This window comes from Carex rostrata, chromosome 13 (assembly GCF_964058835.1).
Source record: "Carex rostrata chromosome 13, lpCarRost1.2, whole genome shotgun sequence".
NCBI lineage: Eukaryota > Viridiplantae > Streptophyta > Magnoliopsida > Poales > Cyperaceae > Carex > Carex rostrata.
The window spans coordinates 148,268-163,988 of NC_135930.1; the positions used below are offsets into that span (position 1 = coordinate 148,268).

Sequence of the window (15,721 nt, forward strand, 5' to 3'; positions counted from 1 at the left end):
TCATTATACAATATTTGAAATAAAAAAAAGCAAAACTTCTACTGTTATATCCTCTTTCGATACGCTATAAACTAAAACTCTGCAGATTTTGTTTCAGTTTTTCGTTGAATTATCGATTAATTAGTTTGTGATTCCATGTTAAAAAAAACCATGGAAGGTTGATGTTTCTTCTGCATCATTTTGATACAAAGCAGCACTTAGTGGGACTTATTTGAAAGAAAACAAATCTATCATCATTCTGTTCTGCAATTATGGTCGAGTACTTGAATTTTTTTTTCTTTTCTTATAAATCATAATTAGAAAAAAATATTTTTATGAAACTACTGATATAACCAAAAGGACAGAGACACTGCACGAGGGGCCCAGTCTCATTAACGGGAAATCAACCGTTCGACCTCGCTGCTAAGGGGGACCATAATATCAGAATTGGAGAAGATCGTTTCGTTTATAAACAGAGAAGACGTAACGAAGGCTGTTGAGAAGGACATGAAGACACCTAAGCATCCCTCGCCACGCAGATGCTGGGTTGGAAGGCGGAGATCCAATTGAGATATCCATCCAACGGATTTGATTGATTCCAATTAGAGGAGCTTTGCCTATATATATAGAATTAGCCTACGGGTTAGGATTATGAATGCTGATATGATATCTGAATTTAAGAATTTCTTAGTTTTGTTCTTACGCTTCCATTGTGTCCATTTTACTCAAATTGAATAAAATTAGTTTACTTCTTGAATGAAACCTGACAGTGATTTGAGTTTGAGGCCTTTTGTTGCATGTTTTTTCAGACTAAACTTTGGTCTTGTTTGCTTTCCTGTATGATCTGGAAGATGATTAGACAGAGAGTAATTAAAGAACTACGAATCCAAACCGTTTTAATTATTTTCGTTTTTTTTAAAGATAAAAATGGGTCAAAATTTTTATTTTAAATATTCATTTAAAATTTTCTAATCAGATTTAAAACTTCTTTAATTATAATATATACTAGACTACAAGCCCGCAACTTATGCTTTGTTAAGTTCTTAAAACACGTTATATATTGAATCTTACTGTTTTTTTTCTTCCTTCTACACTGTATCAATCAAATTATATACATAAATAAATTAATAAATGAAACATTGTACACTTGAGAGCAGATTATAGCTAGGTTTTTATATCATTACATTTTAACATGCAGTCTGAGAGGTGATTATAAATGGCTTAGGTTTTGCACAATTAAGTTACTTTATCCTTACTTCTTGCTCTCCTATATATGATGATATATCAATTATAGCTAGCTCCCTCTTTTTTTATTGTCTAAAGCACCAATTTAAAAACAGAAACAAACTTCCCAGAATTGCAACCTGCTTAATTATCTTGAAAAGCTGGTGATTTTTTTTTTTTTTGCTGGGTTACACTAGCCCCTATTGGAAGCTTGCATATATGTACTTTTCAGGGTCTTTGGTTAATAAATAAGAGTGAGTCTATGGTACTATGCATATTACGATTTGTTACCGTGCTACAGCTCTATATTTGAGTTTTCAAATCCTAACGGTTGATCCGAACCGTTCATCTTGTTCTCCACATTAATATGTGTTTGGAGACCAAATTTTACATTTTTTGAAATTTTTTTACTATTTTTTTAGATTTATTGAAAATCACTGTTTTTGGATGGTCCAGAATTTTCAGATTATTTTTTTAGACAGAACTAGAGAATATATTTTTAGTTCCGCCCTCCGGATTCTTTTACAATTATTTTTTGATCATGTGTTACACCTTTATTGACTTTTTGTTGACTTCAAATTTATATAGTCATATGTTTATATTTTAAATTAATAAAGGTGCAAGAGCAAAAATTCATTCCAGACCGTAAATATAATGATGTAATTTGCACACAAATTCGCAGTTAATTAAACAAACATTTTTTGTAACAGTTGATAATACTGACACATCTTAATTATTCGGAAAAAAAATAATATATATTCTCAAGAAAGAAAGTACGAGAAAATATAAAAACTGAGACAACATTTTCACATATAATTCATTAATATATCCCTACTAACATACAGTAGAGAGTTGATTACAACACAAAGTATGGAGAAGAGAACCTCCATTGTACTCTAAAGATTAATAGCCATGCCGCATCTCCGGCTCATGTCATCGATGTCTACAACACTCTAGAAGCTGCACACACCACGCAATACAGCCAACATCGATCAATGGCCAGCAAATCGGGTGCCGATAAATTATATGTTTGATTTAAGAAAACAAATTAATTAAAGGAGAAATTCAAGAAGAAAAAATAGTCAAGAAGACCAGACGCATGCAGCAGGGAGCTTGATGCCAGTAAAATTTACATTGACATTGGCACAGAGTGTGCAGTGGTCTGTGATCCCCCGACATATTTCAGGTTCACATTTTCTAGCTGGACATTCTGGCATGGAACATTCTTGCTACATTTTAGCGTCACCGCCACCTGACTCGCTGACGACCCTCATATGTCCTTGAACCATACATTGGTTAATTTCACATTGGAAGGAGCCTGTTGATTGATCAATTACATAGTTAAATTTATTAAAAACACCTCATAATATATAAATTGATATGAAGGTGAATGGATATGTAATGTAGTTTAAGAGTGTGTGACAGTTAGTTACCGAATGATCGCAAGAGGCATAGGGGCAGTAGTTCTGGTTGATGATGATCGGGTTATAGACATTGTTCATCTGAATATTCTGGAAGGTCATGTTTTCAGCTGCGATCCAACTAGGTGAGTTCTCCCACGTCTTTACACGTACCCCGTTCATCGTGTTAGAGAGGGTGCAGTCCTTCACTATGAGCCCCTTCACATCCCACTCACCTTGGTACCAGCCTAGGCTTCCTACACTGATACCATGGCCGGCCGTGCAGGTGATGCCTGAGAGGACCACGTCGTTATTGCCCTGGCCAATAGAGATACAGTCATCCCCGGATGAAATACGGATGTTGTTAAGGACGACGGTTTTACTTTTCTCGATGTGCATTCCATCTGTGTTGGGGCTGTTTGCTGGAGCATTTATGTTGAGGTCTAACCCCTGGAAGTTCCTACACTGGTACACCGCAAAGTGGAAAAACTTCGGGTCACCCGAAGTTATACCGCTGACAATTGTGTTGGTACACACATCAAATTTTATCGATTGAAATCAAATCAAATAAATTAATCATGTTAATTCCTTTTTCTACTTGGGTAATCACAAAAAAAAAGCTTATTTATGCATGCTTGATGCAGATAGATATATATATATTTTTTTATCACAGCCCTTAGGCAGATGCAGATAGATATCCAAGACACGTGCAACAGGGAGAATTTTGCAGTTTTTATTTTTGGGGCATTGCGCCCCGCCCCAAGCCGAGGAGCCCTGACTGTCAAGCGTTCCGCCTCCAGTCAGTCGCAAGCCATTGATGAATTTGAATACCACCCAAGCATCTGCCGAATCGTACTTGGTTAGATCAGTGGATGCCTTTAAGGTTCCCTGTGTTGCATCAATCAAGTAATTACCACAGTTAAATTAATCAATTCTTTGGGAGAGGAACTTTGTTTGTCTTCTGCATGACTGGCAGCATGGGGTTCAATTACCTGTAAATTAACGGTGATCGTGTGAACATTCTTGCATGGCCCGGTGAACTTCACCGGACCGAGTTCATATATTCCTTGCGGTATAACTATAGTCACATCACCACTTGATGCGCATGCTGCTTTCCATGCATTCATAAAAGCCTGAAATCATATATAAATTATATGAATTTAGAACTCTAAAACAAAAAGAAATAAAAATAGTTTCTAAATTGTAAATGGCATTGAAAAATTGGAATGCAAAATTTTTGCTTCCAGGATACAAGTTAGGAAATTATAACTACAAAAAAATAAAAAATAAAATAAAAGGCATATATATAACTATTATGTATGCAAAAATTATTTTGACCATAGATATATAAAAGGAGTACTGGTATCTGTGAAGAATATGGATAGTACTGGTATTTCCATTACTATAACTTTGGAATTTTTATGACCATTGACCAAAATGCAAGTGTACCTGTGATAAAAGTACATTAATTCAATCACATGTGTATTCTATATACATAAATGAATTTCAACTACAGGTTCTAAGAAACATCAATTAACTTCAAAATAAGAAAGAAAAAAAAAACAGTAAACACCACCTGGCTGTCATCGGTGCTGCGTCCATCGGCTCTTGAGCCATAACTACCGACTGAAAAAGAATTTAAGGACGCCAGTTTTCTCATTCTCGCATCAGCGTTAAGTGAACACCAGAAAAGACATACCAACAGTATCAAAATACTGAGATATCCTTGGATCATAATTGTCTTTTTCTGATGGTTGCTAATTAGCAATGTTCTTTTTTATCAGTTGCTAATATATCAAATGAGATGGATAATGGGTCGTTTATGTAGGGAAGTTAGACAGAGATGTGGTGGTTCTGGGGCCCACGAAAATATTAACCACTGGTAATAACCGTTGGGGGTCAACTCGATTTTTTCTCCTTCAATTACGTGCGAAATATAACGGTATTTCAAATCCCTTTTTAGCGCACTTCTACAACATTTTCTTCGGTCATATTTTTTTTTTTTTTTTTTAATTAGATGCATCTCAATTTCATCCCAGTTTATGATACAGTAAGATCAGTCAAATGGCAAATAAAAGCAAAATGAAGAAAGAAATTAAGGTTGTCAATTGGTAAATTTTTTAATTGGCAACTAAACAAAATTAAAGAGACTTCACTATTTAAGTCTAACAAGTCGAAACTAGAAAATTGATCTAGATACATAAGTTAATTACTACAACAGATTTTATTTGAGTGAGGCTATGATACTTTGCATAGCGCAGATTGGTCTGCGCTCAGGATTTATATTTTTCGTTTTAATCTTCAAATAGTTGATATGAACTGTCCAACATAATTTTCATATAAAAATGTGATTGTAGATCAAATTTTACATTTCTTACAATTTTTTTAGTATTTATTTAGACATGTTCAAACCACTTAATTAAAATTTTACATTTCTTTCAATTTGTTTACTATTTATTTATATATGTTCAAACCACTTCATCTAAAAATAAATTCAAAGCCATTCAAAAGTAATGATTTTCTATCTATTTAAAAAGTTATAATTTGTCTTCAACCAGATTTTCATATGGAGATTTGTTGAAGGATTCATATTGAAATCAGAGATATTGATGAGTTAGGCTAATATGACACTAGTGTTATATCAAACTAAATAACACCACATCTTAAACCCTTAGATCTGCTTTAAGATTCGTACTATCCGCTTTTACTGTTCAAGCACTTTATTTTGTACGAATCTTAAAGCAGATCTAAGGATTTAAGATGTGGTGTTATTTAGTTTGATATAACACTAGTGTTATATTAGCCTAACTCGATATTGATATATATTAATATTATCGACCAATCCACGCTATGCATAATACTATAGCCTCACTCATTTTATTTTAGAAAAGAGGCTAAAAGGTATAACTTCATCTGATAAAAATTATAAAAATAAGGGACAAAACTGTTAATTTTTAGTTTATAAGGTGGCTTAGTAATATAACATGTAGACCGTCTGATCAAAATCCACAAGAATATTAATTATTAAAGGAGCAATGTAAATTTCAACCAGAACCGAATTCGGCTGAATTCTGATGGGACTGTCCGAATCCAAACTCAGTACTTGAAGAATTCGGACATAAAATGCTGTCGGCCCAATACCAGACCAAATTTCTTCAAGCCCGTAATAGAAAGGATAATTTGTAGTTTGTTAACAAATTATAATCTAATAACTCTATAGACTGTTGACTGTTCACATCACTAGATAACCGTGTAACAGATATTTCTGTTCAGATCCGGACCGTGAAATGAGAAAACCGGACCCATTCGGTCGGAAGTAGAAAGCACGGATGCCTTTAATATTCGTGATGATTTTTATTGGACGCTCCAGATCTAAACAGAAATATCCTTTTACGTTGGGTGATATGAATAATGAATTCACCCTGTCCGTGTGTCGAGTCCGTCAACAATACCTCTCCATTTTCTCCACATACTTCGTATTCTCTGAGAAACCTCAACTTTTGCGTGATCGACGTGTCCGGTGACTATTCGGGGATAGCGGAGGGGACAGTATAATTTGTGTTTTGAGATTCGGGCAGAACGTATCTGAACGATTGAGATTTTCCAAAAGAAACGCAAGACTTGAGATATACCAGAGGATGCGAATTCAGCTTGCTCACTCTCTTCTATAACATCCCGAATTTGTGCGCGTCAGGTACTGTGAGGAGGGGAGGGAGGGAGGGAGATGCATCTAAGCGAGAACGAGGGAATAGAAGGGAGAATTTTCGTCGTGACAGGTGGATTAGGCGCCGTTGGATCAGCGTTGTGCTTGGAATTGGCGAGGAGAGGCGCTCGTGAGGTTCGATCCCTCGACCTCTCGCCAGATTCTTCTTCTCCTCTCCACTCCTCTCTCCGCCAAGCTGGTGTTCTTCTAATCCACGGTAAATTTTTCTCCTCTCCTTCATAATTCCTCCTCAATTGATCCAGTTAATTTCCATAATTCTAGTATGCTGCATTCAATTTCTCCTTCCATTTCTAATGGGTAAAGATTTTAACAGACCATTTTTGGCTTCATACGGCGCAAAGACTATAGAACCAAAATAGTACTGTAAATAGTTTGTGTGCTGCATGAAGCCAAAATTTCTCTGTTAAAATTTTACCCTTTCTAATCCGCAGCTTACTGTAATTCAATTTATCTCTTCTCCTTCAATTTCCTCCTCAATTGGTTCAATTAATTTCCAGAATTTTAGTATACTGTCATTCAATTCCTCCATTCCTCTCTCCGCTGAGTTGTCATTCATTTAATTTTAGTATACTGTCATGCAATCAGGGGATGTAAGAAAAAAGAAGGATGTAGACAGAGCTCTGCGTGGTGTGGATTGTGTCTTCCATCTGGCCTCCTATGGTGGGTCAGGTAAGGACATGCTCCGAGCTGGTGGGGTTGATGAGACCAATATAACCGGCACGTGCAACGTGCTTGACTCTTGCCGCGAGTTGGGTATCAAACGGCTTGTTTACTTGAGCTCCTACAATGTGGTTTTTGGTGGCAAAGAGATTTTGAACGGTAACGAGACCAACCCGTACTACCCGATTGAATCAAATCCTGACCCATTTGGCAGGAGTAAATCATTGCTGAGCAGCTCGTGCTGAAGAGCAATGGTCGGCCCGGCAAGTAAGTCCAGTCTACAGTCTGAATTTACTCAGCTCTAGTCAAATAGAACTATCACATAGAGAAATCAATTATGAAAATCTGGTTGAGTACTTGCAAGGAAAAATGGAAGTATCATAATTTATGAGAATACTAAATTTACTACCACACTCTAAACAACATGTTATTTTCTCTCTCTCTAGAAATAGAAGTGGGACCCGCTTCTATACATGTGCAGTAAGACCTGCATTGGTGTATGGTCCCGGTGAACTGAAGCACCTGCAAAGACTGGTGTCTCTTGCAAAGTTAGGACTTCTACATTTTAAGATTGGGGGTGAAAATGTTAAAACAGACTGGATATATGTGGAAAATCTGGTGTTGGCCCTCTTATTGGCAAGTATGGGCCTATTGGATGATATACCGGGTCGAGAAGGTCAACCCGTTGCCGCTGGTCAAGCCTATTTTGTATCTGATGGTAAAGTTTACAAATACTTTACAGTCAATTTTTTATTGCAATAAAACTGAATTATAAACTGTCTCTTTCCAGGTTTACCAGTAAATACATTTGAATTTATTGCAATAGAACTAAATTATCATCTCTCTGTCTTTCCAGGTTCACCGGTGAATACATTTCAATTTGTTGTTAACCCACTTCGTAGAGGTTTAGGCTACAGCGCCCCAAAATTTAGCATGGATCTAAAGCACGCGCTAGTTATATCACGCATATGTTGGTTTCTGTACATGCTGTTGTTTCCATGGCTCGGGAAGAAATGGCTTCGTCAACCCCTCATTCTTCCATCTGAAGCATATAAGGTATTTGCTTGTTTTGCAAACAGCACCCTTAATATATCATATTTACTGGTACCAGTTGTTTGGTACCCCTATGACATTTTTATTTAGTTAATGAAATCAGTGGGTTTACCTTATTTTATCCAAAATAAAATATCATATTTATAATCAGCATGCAACTGTCACTTGGGTACTGCACATTACAAGCCTGATTTACATATTTAAATTAGCTTTTGCCTTAATTAAACTAAAATAACGGAAAGAGGATTTTAAATTTGCACTTTACCTTCCATATGTGTAGTAACTGGTTATGAAGCTATTTGGTGTCGAGACTTATATAGCAAAGTTAGAAAAACCTCAATTATTTTAAGCTTGGCCTGAAAATAACTTTCGGTGTCACATTCTGAAATCAGTTATTTTTCATCATCCATTCCTCTCTTTTTCTATATTTAGTTAATTTTTTTTTACTGATTGTGTATAACAGATTGGAGTCGCACATCATTTTTCCATCTTTAAAGCAAGACAGGAGCTTGGATATGTTCCCCTAATTTCTCCCCGGGATGGTGTAACCGCAACTGTTTCCTATTTCCAAGAGAAAAAAAAGACGAGAACTAGATGGGCCCACCATTTATACCTGGCTTTTTGCTACATTTGGGATGTTTGCCATGTTTTGTGCAGCATTTCTACCTCCAATTGGACCTCTCAGTTTCAATTATCAGCTCCATTTATTGGTGTTTAGGTCTCTTAGAGATTAGACTTGTGTTTATTGTGGCGTCCATGTTGCATGTTTGTGAAGGCATCTATGCATTTTACCTGGCAAGGAGGGTGGATCCAAAAAATACCAAAGGCTGGTTTTGGCAAACTGTAATGCTAGGTTTCTTTTCTCTTAGGTATCTCCTCAAGAGGTCTAGAAGCAAAACTGAATAAATGGTAAATTCTTAATTTTAAAATTTTTAGGCAGTGCAAGCAGATTCAAGAGATAAAAGGGATTGTGCTTTTGAGTATTCACATTGTGTTGATATTTTGTTTTTCATTTTAATTTTTTTGTGTTATTATTTGTTGTTGTAAACTGTTAAGCGCCTCAAATCAGTATCCCTAGTGTGTAAACTGTATATTCTTTCGTTAGTACTGACACTGGTATGTACCCCTACATGTGTACACTGTATATTCTTTCCTTAGTACTGACACTGGTATGTATATTCTTATTTAGGAGTCAAAAGAGTTCTCATTGAAAACAGGAAGAAAAAGGGCACAATACAATTAGCCTCGAATTGCCGTTTTTCTCTCTAGTTTATACTTTAAAAGGGATTTTAATTTATCTATTAAGGGATCTGATAAGTTGGTCGCTCTAGTTGTTCTGTCCGTTTGATGCTGCTTAAATGGATGTGATTTTATCTCGGTAGAGAATTTGGAGCCAAATAGCTCTAATTGTTAGTTCCAGTCAAACTAACGGCTCTAATCTCTTGACGTACAAATTTTGTAATTCCAAATATGTTGCGTCTTATATTGGGGATTCAAATCTACCTCTACAATTGTTGAGTTGATATCTACTTGAAATCCATGTGTAAAAGAGCTGAAACCACCTTTCTGTCTCTAATTTGTGAGAGTGTACACAAATATTAAAACATCAAATTTCTTCAATACCAATAATATTGACAAATATCATTTTACATGATAAACACCCACCATTATTTAATTAAGAAAAGACATTTATTCATAAAATGAAAATATTTGGTAACTATGACAATCAACGTTAAATTTCATCAAATAAAGAAATTATATATTGACCATGTATTTTTGAGGCAACTAGAAAATAAATGATGGAGATGATCAGTTGCTATAATTTTAAGCACCTCAATATATTATCAACTAAATTTCGTAATTAATGCAGTAAAATTAAATACATGGCCAATATATATCTATATTATTGCAAAGAACATATATTTAGGAGTTTATATATGTTGATTGTCACTTTAATTAAATATATTTTAAATATAACCGCTTAATACAGTAAAAGTCAAATTTTATAATAGCTTAGAACCGAAGTATTCTGGTGATGGATTTCTCACAAATCCAGTAGCCCTTTAAATTCCGCACTGAGAAAACGGATGACAGGTTTTCTCACCCCCTCCCTTCGGGGAATTTTTCCCTTTGAACTGATATGTGCAGGTAAACGCGAGTGAAGTGGGACTCGGGCTCGACGTGTGAGTATAGGCCGAGCTAATAGGTTATGCCAAACCCTTTATGCCCATTTTGAATGTGTAGTTGAACCTGTAGTCGGTTATTTTGATGTATAAGTTATTATCGAACCGTATTATGTGATAGAACCCTAACGGTATGTTTTATATTGTTGTTATGACTTAAAGGTTGAAATTGCATATTAAATGTCATTAAAATTGCTAGTGAATGGGGAACAACTGTAAATCATATGGGGATTTGATCGGGTTTGAAAACGGGGTGAAATTTCACGAAAATGTACAAAGGAATGGAAAACAGTACCCTTATTGCGGGCCGCAATAAATTCATTGTGGGCCGCAATGAATGGAGGCAGAAGTGCTGTGCAGAGGCTGAGAATTTTGGAATTTGTTGCGGGCCGCAATAAATTCATTGCGGGCCGCAATGAATGGAGACAGAGGAAAATTTCAAAGGCTGGAAATTTTGGGAAGTGTTGCGGGCCGCAACAGCCCTATTGCGGGCCGCAATGGGGATTCTGAAAAATGCTGTTTTGAGTATAACTTAGCCAAATTAAATCGGATTTGAACCAAACTTGTTTTAAATCAAATCATATGATAATTTGACTAATCTGGACCGTCGGTTAAAGGATTTTCATGCAATTTGACTTCTCCAAAATAAAATTTTCCGGGCTCTATTGAGCGGTGCTTCGTAACCTCAGACAACGCTCGCAGGGGGCTGCCGCCCCCCTGCCACCCCCCGCATACTAATAGAATCGGGCCCACACACATAAACATAACGTTTTATATATATATATATAGATCTGCATGAACGAAACCGCATTTTAAAACAAAACTGCGCGACCCCCTGTTCCGGGGTGTGACAGTTTTAAGTTGGTATCAGAGCCATGGTTTAAACCCTAACCAGACCGAACCATAACCAGACTTGATAGGATTCACGAGTGGGGTAATCTAGATTGGGACGGTAGTGTAAGTTATTGTGAGTCGTAACGTGAATGTGTTGAGTTTTCAGAAATGGAGAGAACTCTCGAAGAGATGCTAATTGCGGCCTACGAGCGAGGTCGTAGAACTGAGCAGCAAGCTCAAGGACCACCAAGGCCAACCGTACCAGTGATTCCAGTGGTACCGGGGGAAGAGTTCAGACAACTCTATGAGGCATTCATGCGCCTTGCGCCCCCTCGGTTTGACGGGTCGGGAGGATACCCGGAAGCGGAGGAATGGATGGTGAGTCTCAAGGCTAAGTTCACCCTATGCCGGGTGCCTGAGGTAAATAAAGTTGAGCTGGCAGTGCAGTTGTTGGAGAAGTCGGGTAGACACTGGTGGGAAGGCGTGAAGATGGAATTTGAGGGAGTGGAACAAGAGATCCCTTGGACCTGGTTCGAGCAAAGGTTCGGGGAGCAATATTTAAGTGATCTGCATCAGGAGGCTCTGAGGAGCCAGTTCCTGAACCTCCGCCAGCGTGAAAGGTCGGTTGAGGAATACAACAGGAAATTCTTTGATCTGGCACGGTATGCCCCGGATGTGAAAGGGGATCCGGTAAGGTACCGAAGACAGTACCTAGACGGGTTGGACCCGGCCATTGCCCTAGCGATTCATCACTCATTAGCTGCTGGGTTTCCTGCCCTAATGAAACAAGCTGAGCAGACGGAGGTGCATCTCAAGAGGAGTGCACAACAGACCAATACCCGCAACGTGAGACCCAAGTTCGATCATAAGAAAGAAGCTAGCGGGTCAGGAACTCGACCCCAACCTGCGGGTCAGTCAACAGGGCAAATGGTGGTATCCGGGTTTACCCCGAGAGCCGCTAAACCGTGGTGCAATGTGTGCAGGATGGCACACACACAGTCAGAATGCCGCCGCCTCAGGGGTGCGTGTATCATGTGCGGCAGTATGGACCACTGGGCGAAAGACTGCCCTAAGTCTCAGTCGGGTGCTTGCCGCATATGTGGTGGCATGGGCCACTGGGCTAGAGAGTGCCCGAGAGCTCAGTCAAGTGCATCCGGGAGCGGTGGTTATGGAGGTCCACAGGGGCGTGGACAGGGAGGCGTACCTCCTCTGCGAGGCCGAGGCACTCCACCGATGTTGAGGGGAGGCCGTACAGGCGGCCGAGTTGGTGCTCACGCGGTGCATGCGATCGAGCTGCCGGACAAAGAAGAGGAGCGGGCATCTGGCTCTGCTCAGACTGACTTATTGGCAGGTATTATTTCTATCTCCGGGGTTCTAGCTTACGTGTTGATTGATACGGGTTGTAGTCACTCGATCATATCGAGTGCTTTAGTTGAGAAATGTGGGTGGTTAACAGAGTCGAGTGGGAGAAGTTTGGATATCCGTACCCCTCTCGGTTCTACTACCAAAATGTCAAGGACCTGCCGAAACCTGAAAATACGAGTCGATGGAAGGGATTTTCCAGCGGACATGTTAGTTATGAATATCTCGGAGTATGATGCTTTATTAGGTATAGACTGGTTGACCAGACATGTAGCTACCATCGATTGTGTCCGTCATACGGTCCAGTTTACCTTGTTGAACGGTTCAACCTGTACCTTGAGATGTAGAGGAGTAAAGGAGGTGGTACCGTTTATCTCGGCAATTGAAACCAAACATCTGGTAGAGTCCGGGTGTACCGCATATCTGGTAATGGTGATGAGTGCTACCGATGAAGTTTCGGAAATAGCTACCATTCCGGTTGTCTCGGAATTTGAGGATGTATTTCCTGAGGAAATCCCTGGGTTACCCCCGGCACGAGAAGTGGAGTTTAACGTAAACCTGATACCCGGTACAAACCCTATTTCTAAAGCCCCATACCGTATGGCTCCCGCGGAGTTAAAGGAATTGAAAGTACAGCTGGAAGAGATGTTAGAAAAGGGTTTGATAAGACCAAGCACGTCCCCGTGGGGCGCACCAGTGTTATTCGTGAGGAAGAAGGACGGAACTCTGCGGTTGTGCATAGATTACCGGGAGTTGAATAAAGTGACTGTGAAGAACAAGTATCCGTTGCCTCGGATAGATGACCTGTTTGATCAGTTACAGGGATCATCGGTCTATTCCAAGCTCGATTTACGGACGGGTTACCACCAGCTGAGAATAAGTTCGAGTGATGTGGAGAAGACTGTTTTCCGTACTAGGTACGGGCATTATGAGTACATGGTCATGCCATTTGGGCTGACGAATGCCCCCGCGGCATTTATGGATCTTATGCAGCGAGTGTTCCGGGATTTATTGGACACTACAGTGGTGGTATTTATTGATGACATCCTGGTTTATTCCCGGACTTATGAGGAGCACGCGGCTCATCTCCGAGTTGTGTTGCAGCGGTTACGGGATCATCAGCTGTACGTGAAATTTTCGAAGTGTGAGTTCTGGATGAACCAAGTGGCGTTTTTGGATCATATAGTGTCGGGTGAAGGATTAGCGGTGGATCCCGAAAAGATCCGAGCAGTGACAGAGTGGAAGAGACCAACCACGGTTACCGAGATCCGTAGCTTTCTCGGTTTAGCCGGGTACTATCGAAGGTTCGTATTGGGATTCTCCGGATTGGCCAGTCCTCTTACGAAACTGCTTCACAAAGGGGTAAAGTTCGAATGGGGTGAATCGCAAGAAAAGAGTTTCGAAGAGTTGAAGCGTCGGTTGGTGTCCGCACCAATTCTTGCAATGCCAGTGACGGGAAAGGATTACACGGTGTATACCGATACATCCCGGTCGGGTCTGGGGTGTGTATTGATGCAAGATGGGCATGTGATTGCCTATGCTTCCCGACAGCTGCGACCGCATGAACAGAATTATCCGACCCACGACATGGAGTTAGCAGCGGTGATTTTCGCACTCAAAATCTGGCGACATTATCTGTACGGTGTGAAGTGCCAGATTTTTACCGATCACAAGAGCTTGAAGTATATTTTTACTCAGAAGGAGTTGAACTTGAGACAGCGGCGATGGTTGGAGTTGATGAAGGATTATGACCTCGATATCCAGTATCACGCGGGCAAAGCAAATGTGGTAGCCGATGCGCTAAGCAGAAAGAGTCAGGTGAACCTGGCACAGATGATTACGAGAGAGGCACCGCTGATCGAAGAAATGAGAATGATGAGTCTGCACGTTGGAGTGTCCCAGGAGTTAGCCATGGCTACAGCAACTCGCCTGCTTGGAGCAGAGGCGGGTACGAGTACGTCCGCAGGTATGTCCATCATTTCAGCTGCTATTGAGGTGAGACCCGAATTACATGACCGTATTCGGGTAGCGCAACACGAGGATCCGAAGTGCCAAAAGTTCCGAGACCACGCGAAATCAGATCGAGAGACTCCTTTCAGGATCGATGATGAGGGTACCCTACGGTTTGGCAACCGCATCTGCATTCCTGAAGGTTCAGACCTGGCAACCCTAATTCTGACCGAAGCGCACGATTCGGGGTATACGATACACCCGAGTGAAGTGAAAATGTATCAGAATCTGAGGCGATACTTCTGGTGGCCGGGTATGAAAAATGACGTGAGGAAGTACGTCGAAAAGTGTCAGGTCTGTCAGCAGGTGAAGGCCGATAGACGAAGATCGGCCGGATTACTCCAGCCGTTGGATAGAAAAAGAGGTAAATTTGAAGTGATCACGATGGATTTTGTGAGTGGTTTCCCACGGACGACGGGGCGTTGTGATACGATATGGGTGATCGTGGACACACTGACCAAAGTGGCGCATTTTATTCCACTCGGGCCTGATACCTCGGGTCGGACTCTCGCAGGTTTGTTTATAAAACTTTTCTTCAGGTATCATGGGTGTCCGCGCGAGATTATCTCCGATCGAGATACGAGGTTCACATCGCACTTCTGGAAGAGCTTCCAGGAGTCAATGGGCACAAAGTTGCGGTTCAGTACCGCGCACCATCCGCAGACGGATGGACAGTCAGAAAGGACAATTCAGACATTGGAAGACATGCTTCGGGCGTGTGCTTTGAGCTTCCAAGGATCATGGCTGGATCATCTGCCGCTGGTGGAATTTGCATACAACAATAGCTATCACTCGAGCATTGGAATGCCACCGCTAGAGGCACTCACGGGAGAGACTTGCCGTACGCCGTTGTGGTGGGGTCCGGCGGGTACTTATCCGCCTACTGGACCGGAAATGATACAAGAAGCGGCAGAAAAGACGCACGTTATCTTGAGCCGACTAAAGTCAGCTCGAGATCGGCAAAAGAGGTATGCGGATGTGCACCGAAGGCATTTGGAATTCCAAGAGGGCGATCACGTGTGGCTCCGAGTATCTCCAGTTCGGGGAGTACACCGGTTCGGTGTATCGGGCAAGCTGAGTCCGAGATATATCGGTCCGTTTCAGATCCAGAATCGAGTGGGATTAGTGGCGTATGAGCTCGGGTTACCGCCGGCTTTGAGCCGGGTTCATCCGGTGTTTCACGTGTCACAGCTTCGGAAATATGTGCGAGACCCATCTCACTGCATCGATCATTCCGACTTGTACCTCGACGAGAACTTGAATTATAATGAAGGACCGATGCGAATACTGGA

The 15,721-nt window shown here is 40.4% G+C and overlaps 1 protein-coding gene and 1 pseudogene across 2 annotated transcripts; one reads left to right on the forward strand and one right to left on the reverse strand.

Moving 5' to 3' along the window:
* Positions 1-3,224: 3,224 nt before the first annotated feature.
* On the reverse strand, positions 3,225-4,263 carry LOC144564376 (exopolygalacturonase-like). Its single transcript, XM_078313979.1, has 3 exons — positions 4,180-4,263; positions 3,596-3,736; positions 3,225-3,491 (listed from the first exon to the last, which is right to left on the reverse strand). Exons 1-3 carry the CDS (start codon positions 4,261-4,263, stop codon positions 3,225-3,227), a joined length of 492 nt encoding a protein of 163 aa, XP_078170105.1.
* Positions 4,264-6,286: 2,023 nt separating this feature from the next.
* LOC144564798 (uncharacterized) lies at positions 6,287-9,088 on the forward strand (annotated as a pseudogene). Its single transcript, XR_013514745.1, has 5 exons — positions 6,287-6,523; positions 6,913-7,254; positions 7,434-7,705; positions 7,844-8,043; positions 8,504-9,088. The product of XR_013514745.1 is annotated as an uncharacterized LOC144564798 (transcript).
* Positions 9,089-15,721: the final 6,633 nt, after the last annotated feature.